The 16,110-nt window shown below is 42.2% G+C and overlaps 2 protein-coding genes across 2 annotated transcripts in view; both read right to left on the bottom strand.

The window, feature by feature from the left end:
• Positions 1-660: 660 nt before the first annotated feature.
• pcna (proliferating cell nuclear antigen) lies at positions 661-5,555 on the bottom strand. Its single transcript, XM_084329071.1, has 6 exons — positions 5,127-5,555; positions 4,074-4,171; positions 3,841-3,908; positions 3,471-3,665; positions 3,186-3,309; positions 661-1,583 (listed from the first exon to the last, which is right to left on the bottom strand). The coding sequence occupies exons 1-6, from the start codon at positions 5,345-5,347 to the stop codon at positions 1,507-1,509; spliced, it is 783 nt and encodes a 260-aa protein (XP_084185197.1). The 5' UTR covers positions 5,348-5,555; the 3' UTR covers positions 661-1,506.
• A 3,821-nt stretch (positions 5,556-9,376) lies between these two features.
• Positions 9,377-16,110, bottom strand: part of LOC311228830 (putative aminopeptidase W07G4.4) — a 28,885-nt gene continuing 22,151 nt past the window's right edge. Inside the window, exons 13-16 of the mRNA XM_084314784.1 lie at positions 11,793-11,876; positions 11,554-11,611; positions 11,225-11,406; positions 9,377-9,965 (exon numbers count right to left, since the gene is read on the bottom strand). Coding sequence (XP_084170910.1) covers positions 9,828-9,965; positions 11,225-11,406; positions 11,554-11,611; positions 11,793-11,876 — 462 coding nt within the window. The 3' untranslated portion in view covers positions 9,377-9,827. The remainder of the gene's footprint in view (positions 9,966-11,224; positions 11,407-11,553; positions 11,612-11,792; positions 11,877-16,110) is intronic.

Consider the following 16,110-nt stretch of genomic DNA (forward strand, 5'->3'; position numbering starts at 1 on the left):
CAGCCAAGCCTTAAGCTCTGAACGAGCAAGTCTCAACTAATGACTTGACTGATGTAACCAGGACAGGCTGGATCTGAATAACAATCCAGATTGAACGGGAGGGAAAATGTTGAAAGTAATATCGAATTTCTCTACAAACAATTATGCATTCCAATGTTATTTACATGGTATTGAACATGAGCTATTCTCTCCCAAAGCCGGAAACCAGATACGATTAAAACTTGTGATGTCATAAAGTTGTCCATAAGTTAATATCCAAATGAGTTTTATTCCATGTAGATGTTCTGAAAGAGAAAATGTACCTGTACCCTTCAGACTAAATACCCATTGACACCACACATTTGTTTTAGCACTCTAGTTTGTTAGACAAGTTGATTGTGGACACTGACTGCCTTAGACGATAGGAATAACATGCATTCTTAGAAATTGGATGTAGTTCAAGCCAAAAATGTGTCTAATTTGACCGTCCCCATTAAATCGACATACTTGAATTTCCATACATTAACCCATTTTGCCCGGAAGAACAATGCTCAATAAAGGCTGCTGAAAAAGCAGAAAGGAAATGTCACATAGGACGTCAACGCCATCTAGTGGTAGTGTTATGGAAAGGAATACTGAAGAATAAAACAAACTCTTACAAACTACCAATAAAAACTAAAATACGTTTTAGAAACAAATTCAATCTTTAATTTGGACACCCGATTCACCTCATTAGTGAATACAAAAAAAACAAAAAAAAAGTTGGGAGTTGGTTGACAAAATGAGACCACATAAAGTATTTACAGACAGATATCTACAAGTTGGAATGAGCCATTTTAAATTTTGTTTTCCCAAAAAGGTGAGAAGAGGTGGGAGGGGAAAGACAGGAGGGGTCATCATGAACAAGTGCTGGGTAACCTGGACCACGTGTTCTAACAGCCATTCTGAAGTCACCACTTCACACCGAGGCATAGCCACTTGATCACAGAACGCGGTAGTACCGTTAGGGTGGCAAGAATAAAAGACCACAAGTACAAACGTCCTGTAATTCAAATTCAATCATATCAACTTGATCACAGAGCGCAGTAGTGCCGTTAGGGTGGCGACGATAAAAGGCCTCAAATACAAACGTCCTGCGATTCAAATTAAATTAATAAGCATAATAATCTCAATGCAAAACTAGAACTTTCAAAATGGTGACGACCGATACAGTACCCATATTCACAAAGCCGCTCCAGAGTGGGGAGTGCCGATCGGGGGGGGGGGGGGATGCGGTTGGTGATCGGAGACACCTGGTCCTCGTTGAGCTAAACTGACTCAAGCGGACACGTTTCACCCACTTAGAAGAGGTGTAGTGAATATGGAGCATGTATAAAAGAACAAGGTGACACGCTTCCCATAAAAGAGCATTATGGTCACATACACTAGAAACCAATGGACATGAAGAGAGGCCACTGCAGCCCTTCCCTCATGCAAGTCCCCGTCACCCTGCTCCTCTCTCCCTCCATGGTCCACTGAGCAGCAGCTTTATGAAGCCTCCTCGTCGATCTTGGGTGCCAGGTAGTACTTAACATGTCCCATGTCTGCAATTTTGTACTCCACCACTGATGAGAAAAAAAGATGAATTAAAAAGAAGATTAAGGTACAAATTAAGGTTGTGTGTGCATATGTAAAATGTGTTTTGGCCAGCGTCCTCTTCTATGCTGTGGCATGCTGGGGGGGTTACAGCACACCAACTCGAGGGACACCATACACCAACAAGCTCAACAAGGACTAGAGGTGATGGCAGAGAGGGGGATGAGAAGGAAGCTGGCTGCTATCCTGGAGAATCCCTACCACCCCCTCTACGACGAGCTGGTCAAGATGAGAAGCACGTTCAGCCACAGACTCATCCCCCCCCCCCCCCCCCCCCGACACTCAACTAACCGCCTCGGACAGTCCTTCATACCAGCGGCCATCAGGCTCCACAACAGTGGGCAGGGACTGCTGTAGGGCTGCACGATTTTGGGAAATAATCAAATATTTTTCTGACAGATATTGCGATTAAATTTGCGATTATAAATAATTTTTTTAACAGCCCCAGAGGTTTATTGTAAAATGCGTGCCTCTGGCCTACTCGGTGGGTCTTTTCAGGACACAGAGCCTGAAAATGTTTCTTTTTACCTGGGAATCGATACCGGTACCCAACGGTACCTTTTTTTCTGTACTTTACTCTCCCTCTCTGAAGTCTAAACTTCACAACACACAATCTAAAACCCCTTACCTCCCTCTCCCAAACCGATCTTGTATCTCAATGAGACTTCCTGGTTAAATAATAATAAAAAAAAAAAAAGTTGCGATTTGATAATTGCATCATTCCAAATCGCGATTTCAATTTAAAATCGATTAATCGTGCAGCCTTTTCACTGCTGCCAGACATCGAACTAGAACTAATAGGAAGCTAAAACGGACAATAACACTACCATATGCATACTGCACCTTATGTGAATACTGTGATACTGTATATTTCAGTTAGTTAGTTAGTAAATTATAACACTACCTTATGCATACTGCACCTTATGTGATACTGTATATTTCAGTTAGTTAGATAGTAAATTATATTGATTTATTTGTTTACACTGCTTGTGTTGTTTTTACTACCTGTACCCCCCCCCATGCTGCCTGAATTTCCCCAAGGGGATCAATAAAGGAATATCTCATCTTATCTTTTAAGATTTTATCAGTGTGAGCTATGGGCAGTGGTTTAAAGACATATATATATAAAGAATAACTGTACTTTTACGCCACTATATTTATCAGTTATCACTCAGTTACTAGTTACTTTGAAGAAGGTATTTTGCATAGAAAACATGGCAAAAAACAAAAATATATCAAGATTATGTTTTTTTCCTTCTAATTTGAAGCCTGACAATTTCAAGAGGACGTGATCAGAGCAGCATAACTGGACTACAAACTACTTTAACAAAACCTTTAGAGGCCAATGGTTTGAATGTGCCCAAGCACTGGAATGCACAAAAATCATGTAGAATGCATAATTCTACTTTAGATACCAAGTACATTCAATATCAGATACTTCTGGAGGACTTTTTACCAGAGGACCCATTATATCTGGGTATTTCTACTTTTACTTAAGTGAAGGAACTGTGTAATTCTTCCACCACTGGCTATGGGGAACTGAGGGCAAAGGGGCAGAGGGCGGGGCGTACCAAGGGGAATATCTGCAGACATGCTGAGGATGACCGTCTTGGACAGCGGCGTGGCCTTGGTGAAGAAGTTCAGGTAGTTCAGAGCAAAGATCAGCTGGACGGGTTCGTTCATCTCAATAGTCACCTGGAACAAGACACGATACAAGTTTTTTTTTTGTTTTTTATACCGAAAGCTTACAGTCTTTGCTATTCTTGCCTCTAGAAGGTGGTAAAAGATTGAATTTGAACCATTAAAATACACATAATATGCATGTATATATAAATATATATTAAAGTCAAACTCACAGCCTCATCCTCTTTGTCTACATTGCTGGTCTGGGACAGTTTGATGTTGCCGGTTCCCAGCTCTCCGGTGGCAGAAAACTTGACTCCGTCTTTGGCGCAGGAGATCATGACGGCCTCGCCGATCTGGGACAGATCACGGCAGATACGGGCAAACTCGCCGGAGGGCATCTTCACCACACAGCTGTATTCCTGCTCCTGGAGGAGCAAACACAAACAGTTTAGCAAAAACGGGAGGAGCACTGATCGCAAAAACCCATATATTCTTATCACAAGCTGCAATCTGGTAGGAGATTTTAACTTATCTTAGTAATGTTGTTACATGTCATTGTACATAACAACAAGCGGATGAGACATTTCAACTCCTACTTACTGGAATACCCAACTGCTCAACATCCAGGTCCATCAGCTTCATCTCATAGTCTGAGACCTTCTCCTGGTCTGAAAGAAACCGGAAGAGGAGAGATTTCAACAACAAAACCTGAGCTTTTAAGAAAACGGCAGGGATCCACCCATGAAGATAACGGTTAAAGATTATTAGAGTTGCAGGTAGGTCAAAGAGGGTAAAAGTAACTCTCGGGCTGTTGTCTCAGGTTGAGGACTTACTCAGTGTTTCGAACACAAGGGCAAGTGTGTCTGCATCGTCTTCAGCTCGGAGTGTGATGATGTCCTCATTTCCTGCACACTTAAGTATTTTTGACATACTGTACAGGAGAGAAGAGGGTAAAATGTCAGAATACACAAACTGCAGACATGGCGGTGTAAACAGCACTATAGAATGAGTAAACATTGGGTCAATTTACTTCAGTCACTTTGGAGATGTTTCTTAAAATACTCGATACAATTCGGAACACATTTGAAAGGGAACTTGTGTTGATACAAAAAAACATGTTCACTCTAGGCATGACTTGAACGTCAAAGTCAGTGTAAACTGTCAAGTAGACAATTTTGCAGATCGAATAATCGAATATGCTACTAGAATATGACACGAGTCATTAAATCATCATAGACGCGTTGTGGTATATGACTGGCGGAAGAACCGGCGGAAGTTGATGTTCCCGGGTTCAACAACAATTCCCGCCATCATCCCTGCAGTGAATTTGGCGCTCAGTGACGTCACGCGAAACTCAAGACATAGCGCGCCAAGTGCTCTGCACTACAACAATAGTTCTTTCTTTCACATCCATCTAATGTTACCAGTTATCATAGCAAATTATACCAACAAATCTGATACAATCTTGTAATGTGCTTGCAATGCGAATTTGACATCTCACATGTATGAGCTTACATTACAAGTTACAACAGTAATCAATGTAGGTCACTGACTCACTGTATACATATGCTATACAATATATAACCGGGCAACTATGGCAAGGTGGGCAATAACTTTGCAAGTGTTACTAATTTAGATTCGCAGTTTAGACTTCGCTAACGCACGAATACGTTACGTTAGCCCAATGAGTCTTGCAAGCCAATGTATTTGGATTTGGTAGGACTTTGTAGTGAGTGACCAAACAGAAAAACTAAGGTATAATAAGGTCGTCCATAGTTAGCTTGTACTGCAAGTTTACATGGCATCGTGTTCCCGCTCACGTTACAAAGTGTCCACAATATATACGTTAATATGAGCCACATGCGTTCCTTATCATCATCACCCACCTGCTAAGGTTGACCCCCATGGCGAGATTTCTGTCACAGCGGTAGGAGTCGAAGCCGTCACTCCGGAGCGTCAGCTGCACCAGAGAGACGTGAGAAGAGTCCATGCTCTGCAGCGAGATGCCGGACGAGCTGACATCCCAGCACGCTTCTGTGATCAGGTCCTTCAAGGCCTCCAACACTTTCTTCAGGATGGAACCCTGGACTAGGCGAGCCTCAAACATGGCGGAGAGCTGTGTGCCGGTTCAAACAGAAAGAAACGACTACTGTTGTATTATAGCTCAGCTAATCCCAGACGAGAGGATCTGCTTGTAGTTTAATATTTCTGCGAAACGGAAAAGTTCCTCAAAAGTGCAGTCTTTGTGCTGAAGCTAGCTAAAGTGCGACACCCTAGTCCCAGTCCGGAAGAGGAGAATTGATTCCTACGCGCGCGCTAACGGGTGGTTTTAATGTTTTGGCGTCGTCCGTCATTTCCGTATCTTAAGCTCCTCCTCACTGGACAAACTGGACCATTTCGGTCGCCATTTTGGTGAGGGATCATGCGCCACCCGCGAATTGATTGATTGAAAACTTTATTAACAGATTGCACTGCAGAATGAGTACAGTAGCCTACAGCTCAATACATACAATTGTTAAGGGGATGTAGACCAGAAAAATACGTCTTTCTCTGGTCTGCATCCCCTTAACAATTGTTTGTATTCAGCCGTACTGTATTGTACCCATTCTGCAATCTGTTAATAAAGTTTTCAATCAAATCAATCTGTTCATGACCTAACCCAAGAATACGTGAGACCCTCCTCTTGGAACCAAGTATGGTTTCGTCAATATTCCAATGTACAGTTTTGCTTGTACAGTTGTCCCTTTTCTTGACTCCTTCTGTATCACAAAAAGTACTGTATTTGCAAATCTGGTATGTCATAAATGTATAGATGTAGCAGTACTGACTATCTGTATGTCATGTATGTCATATATGTCTATATGAATTGAAAATGGGGGACCCTGATGGAAACAAGACAAACGTCTTTCTCAGGTCTGCATCCCCTTAACAATTGTATGTATTGAGCCGTACTGTATTGTACCCATTCTGCAATCTGTTAAATAAAGTTTTCATTCATTCATTCATACAGTTTCCCCCACCCCTCCTACCCAACGTCAGTGGCCAATCAGATCGCGGAACTGGAAATCCGTTGGTAATAGTATTGACGCGTCGTCCCCCACCAACGTACAGTTTCTACATCAAATGTATACTCTCTTTTCTAGACTCTTTTTGTATCACAAACTACTGTTTTTGCAAATCTGGTATGTCATAAATGTATAGATGTAGCCTATACGCGTGCGCGTTCTGCGATCTGATTGGCCACTGACGTTTCTGGTCGTGTGACATGTGCGGCCAATCGTACAACTGTACAAGCAAAACTGTACATTGGAATATTGACGAAACCATACTTGGTTCCAAGAGGAGGGTCTTGTGTATTCTTGGGTTAGGTCATGAACAGATTGATTGATTGAAAACTTTATTAACAGATTGCAGAATGGGTACAATACAGTACGGCTCAATACAAACAATTGTTAAGGGGATGCAGACCAGAAAAAGACGTTTGTCTTGTTTACATCAGGGTCCCCCTAACCATTTGATGTAGAGTAGTCAGGTTTCAAACCCGATTCATTATGAATTGAAAATGGGGGACCCTGAATGTAAACAAGACGAAAGTCTTTCTCTGGTCTGCATCCCCTTAACAATTGTGTGTATTGAGCCGTACTGTATTGTACCCATTCTGCAATCTGTTAAAGTTTTCAATCAATCAATCAAAACAGTTTCATACCAAGGACCCCCAAATTGATACAAGGTAAATGGCTGCTTTTTATATAGCGCTTTTATCCAAAGCGCTTTACAATTTGTTACTCACATTTACCCATTCACACACCGACGGCGGAGGCAACCATGCAAGGTGCCAACCTGCTCATCAGGAGCAATTAGGGGTTTTGCTCAAGGACACATGGACACGCTGCCCAGGAATCAAACCGGGAACCTCCGGATTGCCAGACGACTGCTCTACCTCCCGAGCCACTGTCACCCCCGCAAAATACATAATTTGTACATAATTGGACCAGGGACGGCCCCACCTGACAATATACTGCATGTGTTGATTTTTATTATTTTTTATTGTCTTTTTCCCCCCTCCTTTTTTCGATTTTTCTCCCATCCCACTGTTAGTCGTTATGCCAATTCCCAATCCCCTTCCTGGTTGTTGCGCACTTTCCCCTACTGTTGGTCCGAGAGGCCGGAGACTGTCACATGCTTTCCTCCGACGCATGTGCAGCCAGCCTGGCCGCGCAGATTCTCACTGGGAGAGTGTAACGTGTGGGAGGCCGCACTACCTCTCTCCAGATCCTACCCTCGCTGAGCAGGCGCCCCGACCGAACTGTAGGGGTCGCTGTCCACAACGCCCAGAACCCACCCGCCAGCTTTCCCCACCCCCTAATACTGCCAATTGTATTAGTGTGAACGGCCAGCCAAGCTGGTGACAACGCCGGGAGCTGGATTCGAACATGCGAACCCAGCATTGGTGACAAACGCAATCTCCGCTACGCCACCTGACCGCCAGTATGTGTTGATTTAACCCAGAAGTCCATAACTGTCTATATCAGTGGTTCTCAACTGGTCTAGCCTCGGGACCCAACATTTTCCGTAGTCATTAAGTCGCGACCCACATTTTTTTGAACCACATGAAATAAACACAAAAAATTGCAACTAGGGCTAAAAACCCAATGAAATAAAATAATTATAAATAATATATGCTTCTCTTAGCAGACTTCATAGCTTAACATAACAGACCTAAGTTTGGGATAACATGGGGTAAGGGGTTGCAACAAAAGTGCAACTACGGCTAAAAAGACAATGAAATAAAATAATAAATAATATGCTTAGCTTAACATAACACACCTATAGTTTGGGGAACTAATGGGATAACTGGGGATGCAACAAAAGTGCAACTAGGGCTAAAAACCCAATGAAATAAAATTCTAATAATAATAAATAATATATGCTTCTTAGCTTAACATCCCAGGGAACTAATGGGATAACTGGGGATGTTGTTTGCTCCTGACAAGAGTCTCAAATTCTGGGGTGATGGTACAAAGCAACTCCGAGGTTGTGCTCAATGTCCAATAAGCCTTTCTTCTAGTGAAGAATATATTAAATCAGTGTTTCTCAACTGGTGGGCCGCGGGGCCATTTTCAGTGGGTCGCGGATGTGTGAAAAAAATAACTATCTTTGTGAAAGTGGCTTCTCAGCTCTGGTCCAGCTGAATACAACACAGAGGAACAGATTGGACATTGAGCATGACCTTGCTTTGTCTACCATCAGGAGCAAACAACTCCTCTCCCCATTAGTTCCCTGGGATGTTAAGCTAAGAAGGATATATTATTTATTATTATTTTATTTCATTGTGTTTTTAGCCCTAGTTGCACTTTTGTTGCAACCCTAGTTATCCCATTAGTTCCCCCAAACTTACTGTAGGTCTGTTATGTTAAGCTAAGAAGCATAATTATTTATTATTTTATTTCATTGGGTTTTTAACCCTAGTCGCACCTTCTTGTTTTATTTCATGTTTTTAACGGTGCATGTATTACTGCAAAAAACGTATTTTTTTTTTATAAATCATAGTTAAAAAATGTGGGTCACGACTTAATGAAAATGTTGGGTCCCGAGGCTAGACCAGTTGAGAACCACTGTATTAAATGCTATAATTTAGCTGGGGACCCCACTGATGTAGAGTTGTGAACATAAGGACGAATTAAAACTGCCCTATACTTCCAAAGATTGAGCAACTTAAAAATGTATGTTTCTATGAAACTGAGGTTACAGGATTCCTTGTAGAAATTCCTCAGGTAAAATTACTCCATCCTCATCCAAAGTTGAGATATATAGTGAAGTGTTAACCAATCAGTGTACCTTACTTATCCAGATGTTCATGCTGATTGAAAAACTAAATATAGTAGGTAGTATGATAATGGTGCAAGTTATATATATATATATATACGGTATTTCTTTGTATTTATTTAAATGTGTAAAACAAAATTACATGATTCTGAAGATTAAATAGATTTAGTCCATTGGTGATTATTTGCATAACTGATCACCATTTGGGGTCAATGGTTTACCCACCTTTATTTTGCCACTGCACCACTGGTCAAGATATACCGGTAGTCCTTTTAAAACTCACATTAAAACATTCATTAAAAGACACAAGCGACAGTGAACATTTATTTGATTGATCAATGAGGAGTGCTTGATCTAGCTGGCGCACAGCATTAATCACACAACCATGTCCCCGATTTCACACACTCACATAGAAAATGGATGGCATTTTTTTCTTTTATACCATTATTTCACCCCTGAGTATATTAATACAGGCCACTCATGTTAGAAACGGGGACATTTGACACTTGGTGTAGATAGGACGGACGCTGCATGATCTTAGAAAAAATTATTAATAGAATAAACAACATTCTTAAAAAGAACAGTGTTCATCGGAGGTAATCTGGAATGTTTGACATAGAATGCTAGGTGCTCTGCATCGTTGTGTGTCGAGCATGATGTCATTTCCATTTGGACGGCGGTGCAATTTGTGTCGGGACTCGAGTGTAGAACAGAGACGTTTTCTATCTCTATTCTGGCATGGTTGCTGGCAGGAACTGCGTTTACTGGGTGTTGGACAGGATGTAGTGAGTTGCCATGGCGAGGATAGGGGCTCCTGTTGGCACCCCTGGGAATGGACCACTGGACCCAGCGATGTCAATGTGGGAGTAGGGCAGAGGTTTGGCAGAATCCACACCATTCTAATAGAGAGAGAGAAATAAATTACACAGATTGGACACTTGGTACTACTATTCCCATGCACAGTTAGCTGCTTTCTTTTGTTTCCTGAGAAAATGACCATGTGTCCAAAAACCATGTGTCCAACAACCAAGACATTATGATGCCTCAATATGAATCTAACTGCACCGCTCTGTAAAATTGATGCTCGATATTAAAATGAATAATGTGCATTTAAAAAAAAGTATCAATTACAAACTCCTTGGGGTAAGGTCTTCATTGTGTATATTAAAATGACATGACTCTGCACATTGTACTTTTAAAAAGGTAATGAAATCAAACTGAACAGTGATCAAAATGTTAAAGGAACACTCAAAATATTTCATTCCCCATAGAGATAAACCCCAGGTCGATCGGACCTTCCTACGCTGAGCTATGGTCACTTTTCCACACCCACCCCTACCAGTGAACATCTCATGGTTGCGGGTTTTCCGGAGGCATTATGCGGTAGGTGGGCGAAAGTTATCGAAAGACAGACCATGTGTACAACAATGTAGTGAGAAAGTGACTACATTTTAGGGCGAGAAATAGGATATGTAATTGCTGGACCTTAATTCACATTTGATCTGCAATGCCTAGTTTGACAGTTTGATGTGAATCTCGTGAGCCAGGCATGATGCCGCAGTTCCACTCATGATGCTTCACGCCCCCTACCTTCCCGATGTCAGGCAACACGGCACAGGTAGGATACAAATGCTTGCCATCCTGTACCCTGCCGTCCCGGTCAACGGAGAAGCGCCATTAGTTTCAAGTTTCTTTAATAGTTGTCATACAGAAGTACAGAATACTTTTATACAAAATGCTTCTTACTGTTACGCTCCAGAGACTGTGCAAGACAAGATAAGTATGAAATAAAATAACATAGTATAGCATGTAAATTAGAAGTAAAAAAATGAGGTCACAGTGTTCAGTATAGTACAATGTTCGATGCAGAGTAGACGTAACTGAGTTACCATATAATATACAATACTGTGTAGTGTACTAATATACAATACTATATAGTGCAAGGCAGAAATAGGATGAGGTGCAATTTAGGTACAATTTACAGTAGGTGTACGAGTTGTAGTGCAAATCCTTTATCAATAAATATAAAGTGTGTTTGTGTGATCTAAAGTGTGGAGAGTGGGTGCTGCAGTGTGTTGTTTGTTTAAGTGAGTGTGTGCGTGTGGGTGTGTGTGCTGTGTGCATTTGATGGTTGTTGTGTGCGTGTGAGTGAGTATACCTCGTCTAGCCCAGAGGCCATGATAAGGAAGGCCGCTGGTGTCTGGTGTCCGCGGGGAGTAGCAGAGGACGGCAGGTTGTTGCACTGGAGGATATCCTCGTACTCAGACTTTCCTTTATGGAAGTCGTAGTCCTCGCGCCGGATGGTGGACACTTCAAACACGTCCCCCAACACCTCACCGGCTACACACGGCAAGAGAGAGGACACGTGTCGTTAGTGTGGGCAAACTAATTTCATCTGTTGAGATTAATGTTATATTTAGAAAGAAAATCTCTTCATATTAGGTTCAACGTGGCACTGTGGCCTCCTTGTCCGTTCTGTATTCTCACCTTTCTGCCACTGCATGGCATTTCCAGAGCGATGGGCCGGTCCGTTATCCATGATGATCTACAGGGTAAGATGCAAAGCTCAGCTAGAAGAGGACACACATTGTACGTTTTTGCTACAGTACAATACTGCAGTATATTTTTGTTTAAAAAAAAAATGCATACATGCAAATACTGTATATATACACATAGTGCGAGTGTGTGTGTGTGTGTGTAACAGTGCACATTGCAGTAGTACTTACGGAGTAGTTGGGTCCCATGGCCCTGATCGCATGGCCCGTCAGAGTAGCAATAGTGAATAGTTGTGGAGATTTTTCACGTACCGCCTAGAAAGAAGGAGAAGAGTAAAAAAGTTAAGTCTTCGAGGATTAAACCTTCTTCTCATAGGAAAATAATTAACCCGATGAAGCACATTTGCGAAACATGTTTTTCTTTTATTGTGGAACTAATGAAATAAACGTATAATTTGTTATATCATCAAGTCAGTCCATCATTCATTCTTAAAAGAGGCACATCACCAAAAAACAATACCGATTTAGTTTGCACGTAATGTCACACACATCCAATAACTCTAAACCATTTTGCACACATTCATTTAGCTTGACAGTTATTGAGAGTACATTAGTTTGAATACGGCCACCAGTGATGTCATCGGGGGACATTGAATCCTTGCGTTGTGTTAACCTGTAGCCCTATTTTCAGAAATCTCGCCTAAAGGTACATGCCTAAGTAAATGGAAGATTGCTCCACTTCTACAAGGCCAATTTGCATGTTCTTGGTATCTAGGAACATCTAGGGATGTATTTCCAGTGTCAGAAATATTGTGTCTGTTACTAGGCTTGAGTAAATTGTAATGAAAAAAGGGAGAATATAAATTATGATTTATTTTTGCATCTGTGCCGGTGAATAACACCATGTTACAATTGTGAGCAAACCGAGCTCGCTCACTGAGCTCATTCAGCACCTTCTTGAGATCAAGTGTAAAAAAAATCTAAGCAAATGAATAAATGGAAGATGATTAAACAGAAGGATTTGTGGATACAGTAATAAATGATAATTGATTTTAATTATGAATTCATATTTGACCTTGAACTTGACCTTGACCGTATTATGGCCAAATCATACATCTATGGGTAGGGAAAAGGCTCCTCTTTCCAATGGCAGGGTTAAATCTGGATTTAGTAATTTCCTTGTGGTTTCACGATAAAAGAGATATAATTAGCATTTTCCAGATAAATTCTTATTTTCGGTAAATCGTATAAAACATCGGTAAAAATGAAAATATACACTTCGACTACTGTTTTGATAGGGTTATGGTCTTTACTATTGGCTAAAAAAAAAATACAAAAAAAAACATTATCCTCCAAAATCCAAGGGCCCACATGTGGGCCCTCATGAGGACGATTCGCGATGCCACTTTGCCGACCTCTAGCGGCTCGGGTGTGCATTTCTTTTAATACAATATATAGATTGAATTACCGTAATTTTTGGACTATAAGCCGCGGCTTTCCCCCCCATTTTTCGACCCTGCGGCTTATATAACGGTGCGGCTAATCTATGGATTTTTACAGCTAACTGGGCGCACTCCCTCAGCTCTGTGACCGTCAGATCAGACTCCTAAATCTGCTGCAGCAGTGCACGCCTTGCCCCTCCACCGCCGCCTCACATAACCACGTCAACAAACCATTACGGCAAGAGGAGTGCATGAGCAGCTCAAAGCTCCTCTTTCAACATAACTGAAGCATTAAACAAAATGACCCAGTCAACGAACTATTCACTTTACATTTACATTTACATTTAGTCATTTAGCTGACGCTTTTATCCAAAGCGACTTACAAGTTCTGTACGACAAGCCATCAGGAAGAGCACAACTCTATCAGCTGAGTAACAATGTTCATCAAAGTGTTGAGTGCTACAGTGTAGGTTAGTTTATTAGGACAAGTGCATGACAGTATGGTTAGTTAGGGTTAGATTATTTTTTTTTTAATTCAGATAATGGTTGAAGAAGTGAGTCTTTAGTCGACGGCGAAAGATTGGACGTGTTTCGGCTGTCCTAACTGGGGTGGGTAGTTCATTCCACCATTGTGGGGCAAGGACTGAGAATAGGCGACTTCTCTTTGATGACCCTCCCGGAGCTTGGATAGGAGTAGGTCTGAGGCGGCCAGAAGATGCAGAGCGTAGGGGTCTTGAGGGTGTGTAGTTAGAGACCATTGACCGGAGGTAGGCGGGAGCAGTTCCCTTTGCCGCACGGTATGCTAGGTCAAGGGCCTTGAAGCGGATTCGTGCAGCAATGGGGAGCCAGTGCAGGTCCCTAAGAAGTGGGGTGACATGGGCCGACTTCGGTAGGTTTGAGATCAGGCGGGCCGCTGCGTTCTGAATGAGTTGAAGAGGCTTAGTGGCAGTGGCCGGGAGGCCAGCGAGCAGTGCGTTGCAGTAGTCGAGGCGGGAGATGACTGTTGATTGGACGAGGAGTTGGGTGGCTTCTTTTGTCAGGAAGGGGCGTATCCTTCTGACGTTGCTCAGGAGGAATCGGCAGGTTCTGGTTGTCGCTGCGATGTGAGCAGAGAAGTTCAACTGGTCGTCGAGGACAACACCAAGGTTCTTGGCGGTCGGGGACGCGGTCACAGCTGCATTCTCGACTGTGATGGAAAGGTCGGTCAGGGGGGAGGATTTGGCCGGCAGGTGGAGCAAAATAAACTTTAGTTTATTAACCCATTCTCCGCCGATGACGTGTTAACACGTCATTCTCCGCCATGCGTAATCTGCCAATGACGCCGTAAGGCGTCTTTGAGATCAATATTTCATATTTTCGTCATGGTATTCACATTTCACCCACGGAGTCTTGGCTGGTGCTGTAGGACTCCGCTCAACTCTGCAACGCTTCAATACCGCCACCTCGTGGCCGATCGACGAGTTGCCAAACCGGAAGTGGCCGGAAATGCTTGGTCCGTCCCCTATTCCGTCCGGCCACTCGCTATCGCTCCCGGGACTCAATCCAGACACTGTGGATATCGATCCGTTGCCATAACTCAATAAACAACATGATTTGGACGTATATTAGTATTATACAAACCGGAACTGGATCACCTCGATCAACATCACATAACTGGGATCTGTTTGCGCCAGTATGATCGCCCAACGGTAAGAGGAGGCTGACGTTACTTTCAGCCTGTTTGTTTATTATTATCCATACAAACTGCTCTGATCAATATATCACCCATACTACATGAATCATTTAACATCGGTCATTGAATTATAAACGACCCCCCCCCCCTCCCCTCCGTTCACCCGCAGATTACTAGGGGTGGGACGATACATCGATCCAGATCGATATATCGATCTATTATCAATAATCAAATAGGATCGATGCAATCGATTCATATTGCGATACTCTTATTTTGAAAATCCGGCGATTCGTATCCGCCCTAACATCGTTCCCAGCTTTATTTATATCCGCCCGTGCCCAGTAGTGTGAAACTCTGTGTAGACATTACAGCGCTACAGAGTGTCTATTTTGCGACCCGATATAAGTCTGTCCAGTTTTTCCCCCGCAACGGGTCAAATGCATCTAACATGCTTTGCATCGTCGCCGTTCCTTTATGCCCATGTTGCGTGGGCAGACTTAAATATTAACGTTACGTTAGCTGCTTAAGCTAACTAAGCTAAGCAGCTAACCGTGAGAGAGAACAGGAGAGGGGAGAGGGGAAGGAGGAGGGGCGGGGGCAGTCTACCTTTCTGTGAGGGACTGGGGGAGGGGCATTCTGTCTGTGTGTGTGTGTTACTGAGGATGAACAGATAATGCTGATATTTAAACATGAATACATAATAAATATAAGAAAAACGAACCAAAAACGGTGAACAGGAGGTCTATTTGTATAAAAAACAATAGATTGTTTTTCATTTAAATGTCTGGAAGAGCTCAAAAATAATTTCAGTAGCCTTTTTTTTGTTGATCTAAATGTGACTGTGTTAAATGGGCACATAATATCGTCTCATATCGATCGCAGGCACCTGAATCGAATCGAATCGTATCGTGGCAGACTTTGTGATATCGGCAAATATCGTATCGTTGTCCAAAGAATCGATATTGTATCGTATCGTGATGAAACTGGTGATTCCCACCCCTACAGATTACCAGTCATGACGTTTAGGACCATGTACAGTTGAAATTTTTAATCTGGCGTCGATCGGTATCAAACTGCATTTGATGATCTAATATATGAATTTATGGCTATATCTCACGTTCTATGAAATACTGCAGAAAACGATAAAAACATATTTATACTCTAGACCGTATTTTTGTATGAATGTGTGAATGAAAAAGTCAAACGTTCCTACATCCTGAACAATAGATAATTGATGTTGAATGGGCCATAGTAATGTCAATTTAGCAATACAATTTAAAAAGTTATAGCCCTGCAAAGAAGGTGAACATCTCCATAGACAAATAGAGCTGGCAGAGGATGGTTTAGGATGGATCAAAGTGGTGGCGAAGAATGGGTTAATAGGCGTTGTCTAATGTTATCTAGCTACTGATAGCTCCTGATATTATCAGTTTGG

This window comes from Notolepis coatsorum (genome assembly GCF_963971535.1).
Source record: "Notolepis coatsorum genome assembly, chromosome: 1".
Classification (NCBI taxonomy): Eukaryota; Metazoa; Chordata; class Actinopteri; order Aulopiformes; family Paralepididae; genus Notolepis; species Notolepis coatsorum.

Bases quoted from the DNA above. Each gene is read 5' to 3' on its own strand.
- pcna (XM_084329071.1), bottom strand. From the start codon at position 5,347: ATGTTTGAGGCTCGCCTAGTCCAGGGTTCCATCCTGAAGAAAGTGTTG. The intron at 3,909-4,073 runs GTAAGTCCTCAA...GGTTTCTTTCAG, and splicing joins CCTTGTGTTCGAAACACTGA to ACCAGGAGAAGGTCTCAGAC. The intron at 3,666-3,840 runs GTAAGTAGGAGT...TTGCTCCTCCAG, and splicing joins TTGAGCAGTTGGGTATTCCA to GAGCAGGAATACAGCTGTGT.